General features: G+C 43.3%; 2 protein-coding genes across 3 annotated transcripts in view; both read left to right on the plus strand.

The window, feature by feature from the left end:
- Positions 1–15,563, plus strand: part of LOC134024484 (actin, alpha cardiac muscle 1-like) — a 190,608-nt gene that overhangs the window by 113,805 nt on the left and 61,240 nt on the right. The window lies entirely within an intron of this gene.
- si:dkey-63b1.1 (B2 bradykinin receptor) lies at positions 6,926–9,314 on the plus strand. Its single transcript, XM_062468084.1, has 2 exons — positions 6,926–7,033; positions 7,674–9,314. The coding sequence occupies exon 2, from the start codon at positions 7,681–7,683 to the stop codon at positions 8,761–8,763; it is 1,083 nt and encodes a 360-aa protein (XP_062324068.1). The 5' UTR covers positions 6,926–7,033; positions 7,674–7,680; the 3' UTR covers positions 8,764–9,314.

Below are 15,563 nucleotides of genomic sequence, written 5' to 3' on the forward strand. Positions count from 1 at the left end.
AAATTCAGTAACACATGGAGTGACTGTACATGCCAACAATAACATGTTCCAATACATTTGAGGCATGCACGTGAGCACCAATCAGTAATATTAACAGATTACATACGGTTTTGCTGAAGTGGAGTGCCATTGCCCCAGGGCTGTTTCCTCTCTGGTTCACTTTGCTCTTAGCGTTCTGTGTGTGGCTCTAACCAGAAGACTTGTGGTCTTAACGTTCTGTGTGTGGGTCTAACCAGAAGACTTGTGGTCTTAGAGTTCTGTTTGTGAATCTAACCAGAAGACTTGTGGTCTTAGAGTTCTGTGTGTGGGTCCAACCAGGAGGATTGTGGTCTTAGCATTCTGTGTGTGGGTCTAAGCAGAAGACTTGTGGTCTTGTGTACTTTAGGCAGAGTGCCAGGTCCTATTCCTAGACACGCTGATCCAATCCCATTATTTCATCAATCAGAAATTGCATTTCTTTGAAAAAAAAGCCCACTGTTTACTTAGTAACATTAACACCATGTACGCAGAAAGTTATAAACAACAGACACTCAGTAGAAAAGCACTTGACTGTTGTAAAAACTTCACTTTTGAAAAACTCAGTTTACATTTCGAGCTTTCTCAAATTGGGCTTCCACTATCTGAATTGTTTTACAGTCAAAGTGATTTATTGATAAGATTTTGAATGTCTTACCCGTAAAATGTGACACAGTTCACCCAAACAACCAAGCCATAAACACACTGTATATCAGTCACGTTAATGAAACAAAAAACTATTGTAACACCAAACAACATATTTGCTTCTGATAAATTACTTGTGTCTTCTCTATGGTACTGTGTAAACATGATTAGAAGATATGTCGGCTTGATTGACATCACACAGAACCCCATAGAAGTGATCGATGTGGTTGTTTTCCCAGGCGGGGAACCTGATTGGCCACTGGTTGGAAAGTCAACAGAAGGTGGATGCTGGGATTAAAGATGAAACAAGCCCCCCAGATCCATGCATGCTGGTCATTACACAGGACAGTCATGGCTCATGGCTGTCAGTTTCTTTACTCATACAGTATGTATAATGGTACAATAAAAAAAAATTCACAGAGCAGGTTCTTGTTATAGTAAAAGTACACACACATCATTGTGTTACTTCAGTCACCTTGATGTGTCCTTTATATGACCACACTGACATTATATTTGTTTTTTGCAGGTGGATGTCTGCCTGACATAGCACCTGCACCCTTTGTAATCTACTCAGGCAAGACAGGTTTGACAGTTTCCATGATAATGTTACCATGGTAACAGCTACGGAGCCCTCCTTTTGGCATCAGCTGGCAGAGCCAGGAATCAGAGTGCCACAAGTAGAGTAAATGCATTCCAAACACGTGACTAATACATTTGAAGGGGAAGATACAAAAGAGAGGCATTTAAGAAGCAATTGTCATGCCGTTCTGTAATTATGATCAATGTGTTCAATAATAGCCTAAAAAACCTCAGTTAGCACACAATAGTACAAATTGAAGGTAGCCATGGTCAATGTTTGGCTATCAATCTCCCCTTGATTACGTAATAGGGCTGCCGATCCCCTGGTTAAACCTGAGTGGCAGATTGATGAGTCAGACCCCTCTTCATTACAGCTACCTGACATGGTGGATGGGTGTCCGCCGTCTTCAATTATCCCACACGTCCTCCATGATGGCTCCTTGACAGATGGTTTCCCCTAGTCTCAGTCTGTTTGACATCAACACCATGTAAAATGAGTTTACATGGTGTTTACATTTTACATGCCAACAAACAACCCCATGTCATCCCAAGAAGGCTGGTCTGGTCCTGCATGAATTACAGAGATCTTTACATTTACATTTTACATTTACATTTAGTCATTTAGCAGACGCTCTTATCCAGAGCGACTTACAGTAAGTACAGGGACATTCCCCCCGAGGCAAGTAGGGTGAAATGCCTTGCCCAAGGACACAACGTCATTTGGTTGGCATAGCCGGGAATCGAACTAGCAACCTTCTGATTACTAGCCCGATTCCCTCACCACTCAGCCATCTGACTCCCCCATCTTTGCAGGGATTTTTGCAGGGATCCATGGAACTGACCAAGGATTTCAAAAGTTTCTGAACATGAACCATGCAGGAAACCCCAAGATGCAATCCTGCTTTTACAAGCTCCCCATAGCACTGATCCATCTCAGGCTAGCATGCTTACTTTTGACAACAACCATTCACTTCTCTGTCACCTCTCATTCTCATCAAACCTGTGTTCACCCTGGGGTTAACTTGGGATCAGTTCAACCGACAGCTGGGAAAAGCAGACCTATTTCTCTGGGCCTCTTCATTGGCTCATTTGTTTTTTTACATTTGTGAGATTTCATGAGAAGAAGACAAGGTCATAAAGAAGCGGGAATTAACAATGAGAATGGAAATTAAATGAAAAGCAAAGAAAAAAAAAATCCTCGTTCAAAGTATACAAATACATTTTGTATCTACTCTGTGTATGTTAGTGGTAAAGTGAGAGGTTACAATTCCACAACATTTCTTTGCTTCATGATTAATAAAAGACAGTCTTAGCTAATGAGCGAGGGATCTCCTCATTCTCCTTGTCATGAAGCATATTATCTCCACTCCACCTGTGTTTCCAAACTCCAGAGCTGGTGTCTGGGTCGAACACATTTGTGTGTACTCTTGCTGCTCCCAAGTCACCGGGGGCCAGCCTGTTTGACGCTCACCAAACCTGACGTTTGTGAGTCCACTTCTCTGGAGAAGAGAGATGGGGGAAGTCGTCTGTATGATTCAGTTCCTCTGCACCTCTTCCAAGGAGACTGTTGACAGGAAATCCATCAATGTCTCCACGCCACTAAGAAAGGCTGAGCATCCTACCCAGGTCATTGCTACTGGCTCCCTGGCATCGTATGGCCATGTTGTGGGTCATTTGAACCTTGTCTATTGTATGTCTTTGTGAAGGTGTTTCTTCACCTTTGCTTTTTATTGGTAGACGCGTGCTGAATGTTTTCAGCACCTTCAGGCTGCGGGTCACCAAACAGTGGTCATCACACTGAGATGCAACAGTGGGACCAGAATAGAACAACGTCCCACTGTTACTGGAAATTATGAAACACTCCTTCTGGACAGATGAGAGATAGAGAATAAAGAAGACAACTTGGCAGCTTAGTGGGGTACAAAAATGAGTGTATATGTGTGTGCATGCATGTGTGTAGGTGTGTGTGTGAGAGTGTGTATGTTTATGCGTGTGTGTGGGCGGTACATCTCTGAGATGTTTCTGCTCCGGGCCGGACTGGAGGAAGCCCTCTTATGGTCCTGGAGAATGTGCCCATATAAACATCCCCTGGATCAGGGCTGGGCAGCTGGAGAATAAAGGCAAAATCAGAGCAGGGATTGAACAAAAGACTAGGCATTGGCTTCTGCTGTCAACCACATTATCTGTCTTAATACCTGCCAGCACAGACCCATCATGGAAAGTGAAAGGGCAAATCAAGGTGTTCTTTTCCTCAAGGCGCTGCTAAGAACCAGAGCTGGCAGGCATTTGGAAATAGCTGCCAAGACAATTCTTTCAATTCGAGTCCAAAGAAAAATGTCTGTTTTTATTCAAAATAAAATAAGTAATCCCTAATGATATCTAAACCATACAATTGTGACAAGAAAATAACAGGAAATAATTATAATAACAATCCCTTTGTTTGGTGTACCTCAGAAGCGTACTATATCCTCAAAGCTGAATTAATAAAATGAACGATGCATTCCAGAAAGGCATCAGCATACTGTTACACCCCACTCAGGTTCCCTGTGGGAGGAGGTGGAAGAAGGGAGGAGGGAGAGGAGGATGAGGAGTGAGGATAGGAGGGAGGAGGGTAAGGGGAGGATAAGAAGAAGGAGAGGGGAAAGGAAGATGTGGAGGAGAGGTCTGGTAGTCTCACACAGTCACACGAAACCCATTTACTATGTCCCTCAGGAGGAGAGAGTCACAGAAACATCTCATCCATGAGCCATTACCTTGATCCATTAGCCATAAGTTAAGCATTAGCCAGACACATGCTGTGAAGAAGGTCTGGTCACTATCAAGCTGTTCTCTCCTTGTTCCATGGCAACAAAATAACTCATCAGTTCTGTTTCTTTTGAGAAAAAAGAGTTAACCGATGTTACATTACTACACTGTTTGAGTTCCCTATATACACCAATCAGAGTTAGTCCATCAAAGAGGCCTTTGGACTTTTTCACTTCCTATCAGAAGTACCTTGGCTGGAGTCTGGACATGCAGTAGGTCTGTTTACTGTAACATCAGCGCAGATAGAGCCGGAAACGTCATCTTAGGGGCCAGTCTCGCGGCCTGGGTTTGTTCCAGAGGATACCATGTGGTCGCTGCTTGCCTGACAAAAAAGCTCCTCTGACATTGTGTTACGTAAATAGCTTGTGAAACATGTTTTATGAAGACCAATGACCAATTTTACCTTTGAGAGAGAGAGAGGAGAGGAAACTTAGGAGGTTGAGGTTGATCTGTGTCGAACTCTGCTTGTTAGTTTTGCATGGATGGTTCTTCTGGGACGCTGGAAGTTGTGTAACACTCACGCCACTGTTAGGACAGGAAATGACTATGGATGTGGAACATTAATTAAAATTACATATTAAATGCAAGGAGTGCCACCATCTTAATCACCTGTGCCCTGCTCTGTCATTTAACTGCACTGTATTTCAAGCCTCATTTCCATGTGAACGTTTAAATATTTGGAGAGCACATGTAAATGAGACATGCATGAAAAGTCAGAGTCCCATTACCCAAGATGCCCAGCAAACCAGTCTCTGTGAGAAGCTGCCACACTGTTCAAGTTGCCATGGAGACCTAACCTACTGAGAGGAGAATTTGTGCATGTTCAATTTCTATTGCAGCTTCGAAGGGTGTGAAGAAGACAAATCCCTGACTCGTGTTCTCTATTTGTGTTACATTCCTCTGTGAGCATTCTTTAATAGAATGTTTGGTTTCTTGGAACAGTTGACACACACTGCTCAAGGTTTAGTCAGAGCCAAACGGCTCCCTTCTATGGCCAGGCCAGCTGTAATTACATAATGGACAAGGTCAGGTGGTGTCTGACCCAGATGCTATGAGTGAACCTTCAGCTCCAGGTCAGGTGTGTGTTTGCCATGGACAATGCAGCAGTCATGAAATGGCTTCTTTTTTTTTAAGTAGCATTTAAAGGAATGTTATTGCAAGAATGATATTGTCCCAGAGGGTAAGTAGTTAATAGTAGTTTATCCCAGAAGGAAAGCATTAATTGAGAATGCTTTTTTATTACATTTTAGGAAAAACCTTGTAATTACGCCAAGATAAGACTGGAAAAGTCATCCACCTTGTATCACTCTCACTTGTGTCTATCAGTCTGTCCTTCTGCATGTCACAACAATGTACACACATGGGTGTGATTGGAGCTTGTACTATTTGGAGAACAGTACAGAGAGATTCACTTTTTCCAAACCACAAAGAACTCCCGAGTCTCCCACTAACACTGCTTCCTCCTTTAATGAAGTCATTCATCTTAGCTGACGGGCTGATCTGGAGATTGTGGGGAAACTTACCTCCCCCTATGCTTCAGCATGACCCTGTTTGAGAGAGACAGAAAGAGTGAGAGAGAAATACAGAGGGAGAGGGAGAGGGAGAGAGAGAGAGAGAGAGAGAGAGAGAGAGAGAGAGAGAGAGAGAGAGAGAGAGAGAGAGAGAGAGAGAGAGAGAGAGAGAGAGAAGGTGAGAGAGAGACCCTAAGATAAAGATAACGTACAGCACAGCTCTGACCCAGCATCAATGTGCTCTCTTCTCTTCAGGAACAAGAAATCGTCAGGAGCGTGTCTACCTCACTTAAAAGACCCCCCTGGGAACCATTCGAAGACAGTGTGTGTTCCTAGTCTTTGGATGACGCGGGATGTATTTCTGTGTGAACTGGTTACCGCTGGGCATTCCTTCATTTCCCTTCTGATTTATTTAGCCTTCCAGCTCAAAACAGTATCCCTCAGTCAATACATCACTTGGAGAAACCGAAGTTTGCGAGAGACGGGTTAGCCTTTCTGCCAGATACCTCGTAGTACAACAATTAATGGTCTAAAGTTTGATAAGAAGGGTTTCAATCTTGCCGATGCTAGTGATGGTGTCCATGAGACAGAAAGAAACAATGCTGCTCATTCTATAATAGCTTTTCTCCAAGAACAAGATAAGCAAATGACTGTTGGTAGCAGGCTGTGTATTACAAGATTAGGCTGAGCGAGCTTAAAGGCTCCAGGGATTCACCTAGTGTGAAAGGCCTGTGATGCCGCAAGTCCCGAAAGATTGACTTTAAACTCTGCGTCACCCATTATGTTAGCACTACAAGAACATGAACGCCTAACAACATTTCTATTGAACATTCTGCTGTTATAATAAACAGGGCTTCTTGGTTCATTATTGGTTTTCATCAACTTTCTTTACATATCTATTGTTCAATCCATCTGTCAAATCTCAGTCTGAAAATAAGTTGGAAAATACATTTAGCTCATGGAAATGCTGGAAATCAACAAAAATACAAAATATGAATGACCTTTATTTTGGTATCTTACATATGTGTTTTCATTACAGGATTTCTGGAACAGATCTATGACAATATTCCATTTGTAAGCAGTCCTACAGTCCAGGATAAATGTGTTCTCTTTAATTTATTGTAGCTAAGGGGAAAAAAACTGTGGATATTGAATACCATTTGGTTGAGCCAAAAGAAGTAAGTAGGGGAAAAACAGATCTGTGTTGCTCAGTAACGACACTACTCCTATAAAACAGGATCCCCTCCCACAGCACACTGTTAAGAAGAGGCAGGACTGATCTCTGGGTTACTCCTATAAAACAGGATCCCCTCCCACAGCACACTGTTCGGAAGAGGCAGGACTGATCTCTGGGTTACTCCTATAAAACAGGATCCCCTCCTACAGCACACTGTTCAGAAGAGGCAGGACTGCCATGATAATACATCTGGAGCCGACATAGAGCACATCTGGCCCGAGAGCACATAGCTGGTGATAAGGTGAGTGGTTTCAAGCCAACTGGCATCATAATATTGTTATATGTAGAAAGTGGAGATCTCTAGTCTGTGTTCCATTGATGTGTATTTTGGACCTATGGGGGGTGTAGGCCAAATATTTTTTATTGTTATTTTTAACGGCTAAAACAAAACCTAAGGATAATGAATTAAAGTGAAGTCAAATGTAAATCGTTGTAAATCTTAAATCTTGATTAATTCATTTTGGGAGCTAAATTAGGAACACACACCTAAATATATAGTTTTAACATACATTTGAACTGAATGGAGTTCATGCTGAGGTTACTCCAACTTGATTCATCACGGAATGGAAGTTATTTATCAGTGGAGAATCCAGATTTGGCAATAAATATGACTCTTGGCCTCCAGTGATTCACTCTAGTGGTGTCTGTTCGTCATTATTATCACAATGTTTCACATTCCCCTTCCGTGAACATATCGTCTGACAACATCCCACCCGTAACTTATTAGCCTCACCTATTAGCCCAGTGGAGAACCTTCCATCAGTTGTGTATTTTCCTCTGAGGGTGTCAGTCATTCATTTAGTTTAGAATTTGATTTATAAAAAAATTATTTGTGGTGGGCTATTATGAAAATAACAAGATATTGTCATTAAATCCTACAGTTTTCCCATGGCTCTGAACATGACGATGTCGATGTTCCCCACGTTGAATCCAGATGTGGACCCCTGCAGTAACTACACTGCAGCCTGGCTGTGGCTCCACTCCATGCAGCCAGCGTACATAGTACTGATCTGTGTGGTGGGGGTGGTGGGAAACGGTCTGGTCCTCTGTGTCCTGTGCCTGCAGAGAAAACCCTGCACCGTAGCTGATATTTATCTGGGAAACCTGGCCACTGCAGATCTGGTTATGGTCTCCTGTTTGCCCTTCTGGGCAGACACCATCGCTCATGGCTACCACTGGACCTTTGGTGAGGCGCTCTGCAAGCTGGTCAATGTGGCCATCTCCATGAACTACTACTGCAGTGTGCTGTTCCTAGTCTTGGTCAGTGTGGATCGCTATCTGGCTCTAGTGTGCCCAATGTCTCCCAGCAGACTGAGGAGGGCTGTCTGGGCCAAGCGCATCTGCCCAGGCATCTGGGTCCTAGGCTTCCTGCTAAGCTTCCCCGTGCTGCTGTTCCGTAAGGTCAGCTACGTGTCAGACCCAGGGGTGGACGCCTGCTTCCTGGCCTACCCTCACCCAAGCTGGACGGTCCAACACAACCTCACCAGGAACATCCTGGGCTTCCTGGTCCCAGTGTCGGTGGTCACCTACTGCAGTCGGCACATCATCAAGGCCCTTAAGGAAGGTCAAACTACAACACTTCCAGGAGTGAGAGCAGAGAGAAAGGCCACATACCTGGTGCTTGCTGTCCTTGTGGTCTTTCTAATTAGCTGGACTCCTTTCCAGATGTTTGTTTTCCTGGACACTCTGGATTACTTCCAGCTCACTCCGGGGTGCCTGTGGGGTCACTTCCTGGACATTGGGATCCAGCTGTCTACCTACCTGGCATACACCAACAGCTCAGTCAACCCTTTCCTCTATGTGATAGTGGGGAAACAATTCAGGAAAAGGGCTAAAGAGGTATTTAAGATAATCTTGAACCCATCCTTGAGAAACCAAACTTTCATGACTGTCAATTTCACCTCCATTGGTAGGTCTATTGATACTCGAAGGATATCCTGCAACCAACTTGAAAAGCAAACAGTTAGGTGACTGAACAGAGAAAATGCAGAAAGTATTCTTTCCCATTTGCTTTTATTTATTGTGAGAAAAAGAAATGATCTTGTGATATAATTGATCTCCGTATTTTGTTTGAGAAATAATTAAATGTACCAGTAATCAGGGACATCCAGATGACTTTTGTCTTTGTTAGACTGCAATTACGAGTCCATCTGGTTCCGTATTGCAAAGAGGTTTCTCAAAGCAAATAGCCCATTTGGTGTTCTACAATAGTCTACCTCCTTTCCAGAGCCATGATACATTGTCATCTTTTTGTTATTGTGTTTAGTAGATACTTTTCCTCTCCAGACTCTGTTACACAATCTCAGATGCACACTTTTGAAGATTTATGACGTTATGTATGCACTAAGTAGCCACTGTCCAGTGCTGAAGATTAGTCTAAATGTGATGTATGAAGTATTTTATTGTCATTGAGCTTTTTCTAACTTTGATGGAGTGAGCCAATATGAGGGAGGATGATGAGCCCTGCACTGTGAATGGGATTCATTGCTCGATGTGCTAATTGAAGCATAAAAGATTGTATTCATGTCCTTTAAAAAGCTCAAATAAATTATACTAAATGACTCCAGCAGTTATATACCTCTTCTTCAGTATTCCTGGATGTATCTCCCCTCTAAAAACCTATACCAAGAGTAAAGTTTGGAATCTAGGATTGGGATTGGCAGCTGGAGATGTATTCTCAGGCAAAATTCAGGGTGCGTGCAAAGACTTCTGAAACCAATTCCCCTCTCCTCCATCACCTTTGTAGAAACATATCACTGTGCTCGGAGTAAGCTGAAAGCGGTTTGAAAGGGGTCAGGGAGTAATTACTAGAAAGGTCCTTCTCTCTGTTGTCCTACAGGCAGAGTCTGTATGCACAGTTTGGCTCTCAGACAGGTGGAACTGTTCTGCTGTGGGTCAGCGGGGCTCGCTGTTAAATTTTTAACAGCGAGGAGTTTAAGATTATCATGTGTGAGTGTGCATAAAATTCTGAAAGAAAACAACTCTAAACAGGTCTAGACATTGCAAACTCAAAGTTGAGAAAGGCCTTGAGACTTCCCCTGCCTATCATTTCGGATGTTTGATGGCAGTAACGTTAAATGTTCTCATCGTGTCATTAATCTTTCTTTAAACTCCTCACATCCTGACTATCAGTGTTGATTCTTCTGGGGGAAAACCCAGGCACAAGTCATTATACAAAAACTCTGCCTTCGTTGCCAAAAGCGCCCCTCTTCTGTCAACGTGCACAAACTCCAAGTTAACAGGGAATCAACTCATCAACATCTTAATCAGCAGCTGCACTGCGAGTACAGGCATCATGGGCACGGGCACTACACTAGCTGTTCTAAACAGGCACTCCAGTCTCTATGCATCTCAAAGGTGATTTGATGTGTAGAGTTATGTGGCCCTGATTGGTCTGTTGTCATCTCTGACAGGAACCACCATTGTGGACCGTACGTTATTTCTCACATGATCCCCAGGGCTACATACCGGCCTTTATTGGATCGTGGAAATTACATTTGAGAAGCTTCCATGATCCAGCCATTCGAGGTAATGTGCCACTTAAAAGGAAGCCAACCACATTGTGCTCTGGGTAAGGGGCTCACAATTCTCAGAAACTATTTGGTTTATCGTATGGATGGTGGGTAATATGTTCATAAATGTGTTCCCACAGGGAAGTCAAATGCCTGTTTGAGGATTTACCACAAGAGCATTATTAAAGTCAACCAGCAGGTTGCAGTATTCCACCACAAATCACACTGATTTGCAAAATCTGTAATCACAGTAGACTCTCTGGACATCTCAGTTATGCTGTGGTAGCCTATATTATGACAGTGTAAATGTAAACAAAATAGCATAAATAAAAAACTTACAACAATTATGTGGTCAAATTGAGAGTTTTTTGAGTATCATATCACTTTTTTTTTTTTTTTTTTTTTTTATCACTTTTTTTCTTCATTACCTTCATCCAATTAATCCATGTTATGGACTTCAATGTCTGGAACATGCATTTGTTGACTCAAGTAGGCTCAACTCCAACAGGTGGCCCGATTGAGGATTGCATTAGAAATCATACAACGTCTTCTAGTGGATAAATGCACAGACAGCGAGCAATTAGGGTAATACAATCTTTAAATAGCTGAAGTTTCGCACGTTTGTATCACTCGTAGAGATTTAGAGGAACAATGTATTTTTTAAAATAATGAATACTTTCAGTCTTTTTGTTGTTTGTTTTAGCTTTGCTGCAAAATTGCGTCTGTATGTGTCTGTAATAATAGCATTTCTCTGGAGTCAGACGGATGGACTTGAGAGGTATAATATTGCTACCATATTTTTGGTGTCTGTTGCCTTGGCAACAATACACAGACGTCTGGCGGATCACCATGAAAAGATTTCCTCGCTGTGAGAGTTTCCCCTATTGATTTATTCACCGTCCTTGGGGTTTTTACAAGTATCTGACCCCACAGCAAAAACAGGAGGAATAACATGCAATCCGTTCTCTATTTTTTAGTCTTGTGAATCAATCCATGTATAAAAAAAATTGCCACAACAGGATGTGTATCTTGGGATAAGAAGCCCAGAGGGGTATTCTCTCTTGGTTGTGTTTAAAAATAATAATAATTTCAGTGGACACAAAGCATAGGCTTGTTGCCTATCTGAAGCAATATTGCAGACAAAACCTTCATATTAACCATTTTGAAACACATCCCCTGCGCATCCAGTGCCTTCATTAATGCACTGTGGTGTGTATGTCCAGAGCTAGTCAGGATAGACATCGCTATTAATATGTATCTACACGTTCTTTGAGCTGTTTTTAGTTTGTTTTCATGACAGCATGAGTCATGATGGGCAATTCATCCTAACCCCAGGCAGACTCAGCTGGGAACAGATGGAGTCTGTTGCATGGTGGGCTTTTAAAACATGCACGTATACACATGCACGGACGCACACATACACACACACAACACACACATACACACACAACACACACACGCATTCACACACACAAACACCACATATGCACACACAGTCACTCAGCCACCATCAGACAACAATGCAACCTAATCCTGCCCCCCAAGAGTACAGAGCCCAGGTATACAGTGACTAGCACCACAACACACACTGTGAACAGAGTTGTAGAGTATGAAGACCTGGACTGAACACTGCGTTTGGGAGGGGGGTGTTTTTTTCATGCTTCGTGCTTCCAACTCACTGCATTCTCAATCAATACAGAGGCTAAGGCAGGTTTGGAGGGAGGATTAGTTCATTTGTTTCAAAGCCGAAGGTCTTTTCTTTCTTTTTTAAGGGAGAAACTATCCCCTCACTTCAAAGAGACGGAGCTGCGGGGACAGATTGATCAAATCTAATTATCTGAGCTTGACCACATTCATCAGGATAGCACAGTAATGCAAGCTGGCACGCTATCTGATTATCTGCAACCTAATATATCCAAGTGGATTGTCCTCACTTATTGCATTCCCTATATGAAAAATATGGCCCGGGCACACATCCAAACCTACAAAATGGCCGCATAAAAGGCCAGTGCACTATAATCCCTCTATAAACATTAGAAGACTAGACATTGAATCTTGTTTTACCTGGGTTTATTATGAACATGATTGTCTTTTAAGGTAACCCATCCTAAGCTGTCATGGTGAACCCTTGTGTGTGTGTGTGTGTATGTGTGTGTATGTGTGTGTATGTGTGAATGCACGTTTACCGTTCTGAACATGATCTGCTAAAAAGGTTGCATTTGAGCAACCTGCATTTGGGTCTTCCAAAAGCAAATTCAAGTTAAATGATTCATGAACTTCTAAAATATTTACAGTACAATAGTCTACCTTTTAGCAGATAGTAGCTGCTCTCATAGCTTAGAACACAGTCTTAGAATAGGATGACATCATCCAAAACATGCGGTTGGTCAGTTTAAATTTTGCGATTGGACAAGAAATTGTAAGGACAACCACAGTCAAATATTGAAGATAGGGATCTTCAATGTGTCTACATAATTGTGGTTTATTTCCCACCACCACCTCTCTGCTGAGGCATTTACTGTAGATAAGTCAGTTTAGTTCTTTACCTATGTTTCTTCAGCTTGGGTTAGGGTTAACCCTTTCTATACAGCATATTAGTAATCTTGACCTCTCTCTTTGAACCATAGTTCACAGTAATCCAGGAGAGGTGTGTTAACGTAATACTTATGGCTGTGTACTGTGACATAGCTCCCCTGCTAATTCAGTAAGTGGGGATCTTATCCAGCAGGCCTCCACTGCAACATCCAAGAGCTGAGAGAGAGAAATGTGTGTGGCAGAGGGAGAAGTATGTGTGTGTGTGGGAGTGGGGGGGGCTCTTTAACTCTTTTCATCTTCTCTCATCCAGTCTTTCACATTGTCATGAAATAGCCCCACGTCACATCAGCTAACACATGCTAGTCTGCTTAGACAGGCCTGGGAGCCCGGAAGGAGCTGAGACGTCCCTCCACAACCGCACAGAACGTCGTGTCTTCTCAGAGTCACACGCGGCGCAATACAGCTGCTGATTCTTGTGGGCCTGCGTCGTTTCCAGTGTCATGTGGCCCTGATGTGGTGTGATGAAAAAAGAAACAGTTGTGGAGTAGAGTGTTTGAAGGGGTGGATTTCCAGTTTGTCAGCCTATAGAAAATAGGAAACTCACAGAGCCTAATTGGCGGAGACGTACATGAGGAGATATTACACAAGCTGTGGTTGCCATGGCAACCGCACTCCTGTCTCACACATTGTTTGATTTGTTTGGTGCATCTTCTCCACGGTCATTCCTAGCGTTCTTGCATGTATGTGTGTGTGTGTGTGTGCGTGTGTCTCTCTATGTGTGGGTGTGTGCACACATACACACACACACATACACGCAAGAACGCTAGGAATGACCGTGTAGAAGATGTGTGTCTGCAGGCGTTCAGAAACATACATGCAGACACACATCTTGGATGCACTGTAGCCCCTAACTTTGTGCTTGTATAAATACAATCCCACTGCTGACACATGGCCTAAGTAGTCATTTTCTTCTGACTGATGCTGTCACATATCAACCATATACATGACAGACTTCCACTACTGCAGTGTTTGCTGAATGATATCTAAACACTCAACACTGGCTTAACTTTACACTAAGATGCCCATCATTACCACTCAACTGTCCCCCACCATGACAGAAACCATGGGGTTTGATCAAAGCGGAAGCACCAAATGCAGAGAGGCTGAGATAATAATTTGTTCGTCTCTATCAAACTTGAGGTATCACTGGAGTCTGGTGTCTGTGTTGGCCATATGGCACTGTGGCCAAACACAGCTGGGCTTCAGTCTGCCAGGCTGGCACTCGGCACTGGGCCACGGTGACCGAGGGTCGGGAGAGACGGTCTGGCCCAAAGAAGTTTGGATCGACTTCTTCCTTCAAAACTTCTTGACTTTCGAAGCCACCGCTGGTACTTTCAGTCATTCCCTCTTTCCGTCACTCAAACAAAACCCCAGCAGCGTGAAACTTTTGCTGTGATTTGTTGCTGATTTGGATGCAAATGTTTTTCACAGCGAGAGATCTATTTGTCATCTTCTCATCTGTGCCTGCTTCATTAAGCATCGTGACATCCTGAGAGGTTGACTTTTCAAAGCAGACCAATGTGTGCATGTGTTTATGCAAGGACGAGTATGTGTGACTGAGCTCAAATAGAGGACATCTGGAGTGACATGGAACACAGACCGTCATGGGCTTCACATGTGCCTCGGCATGTGTATGTGTCTATGGTGTTTATGCCTTCACGAATGTGTGCACATGGGAGTACTTATGCATATGCCTGTTAATGTGGGAGTGTGTGGGTGGGTGCATCAGAAATACCCACTGTCATCCTTGGAGGCCTTGTTTCAGTCTTGTCGGCTTAATCTCAGTGTGACAGGTGGAGGTTCAGCCCTGGTGTCACCATACGCCCTTGCACAGACCCCTGGGGGGCACTGAGGTCACAAGAGTTAACTCGTACCTCACACAGACACAGATACTGACAATCTGACAGGGCCTGCTGAGGACTCTGGTGAATGAGGGTAACGCACTCTCTGTGACCTGCAGGGGGGAATCATCCCTTTGGTTAGGCAGCATGGGTGTGTCCTTCTCATTGGCTGGGAGCCATTCTAGTTATTGCGTCATGCTCAACTCACAGTGATCCATTTAATTAAGTTAACAGTTCCTTTAAAGGATAAGAAACACAAGTTATTGTCTTGATAAACAAGTGAGATCGAAAATAATGCGAAAGAAACTGGTGTCGCCAAAGGTTTCAAAGGTGTTTATTAACGTGAGACAAGCAAACACTGCCTACATTAGGTGTCATTTCCTGGAAACAAGAACAAAACCATTTTACATGACAGTGTACAGATGTCAACCCCAGGTGACCTTAAAGGTTTTTGAAGAAACTTAACTCTCGGTATTGTTTGAATTTTGAACCTGTGGACAGACTCAGCTGCCAGGCTGGCTGTGAGAGGATATAGTTGCACGTCTCCATTACCATTTCATTCACATTCACCAGTGGTCCTGGTTGTCAACACCGCTCACAGGCAGCAGTGTACCAGGGCTGCCAAGACGGCTATCGGAGCCGTGTTTGTTGTTCAGGAGTTTCTTAGGGAGAAGGCACTGAACATTCTATCCAGCTTTGGCACCCCACCTCCTCAATTAGCTTCTCATTGATCTGCATAAACGGTAGGTTTTCTTTACCGGACGGCATTCAATGTCCAACCAGGCGGGTTACATGAATGTCCAATCTCTAAAAAGATTGGATC

This window comes from Osmerus eperlanus, chromosome 8 (genome assembly GCF_963692335.1).
Source record: "Osmerus eperlanus chromosome 8, fOsmEpe2.1, whole genome shotgun sequence".
Lineage (NCBI taxonomy): Eukaryota > Metazoa > Chordata > Actinopteri > Osmeriformes > Osmeridae > Osmerus > Osmerus eperlanus.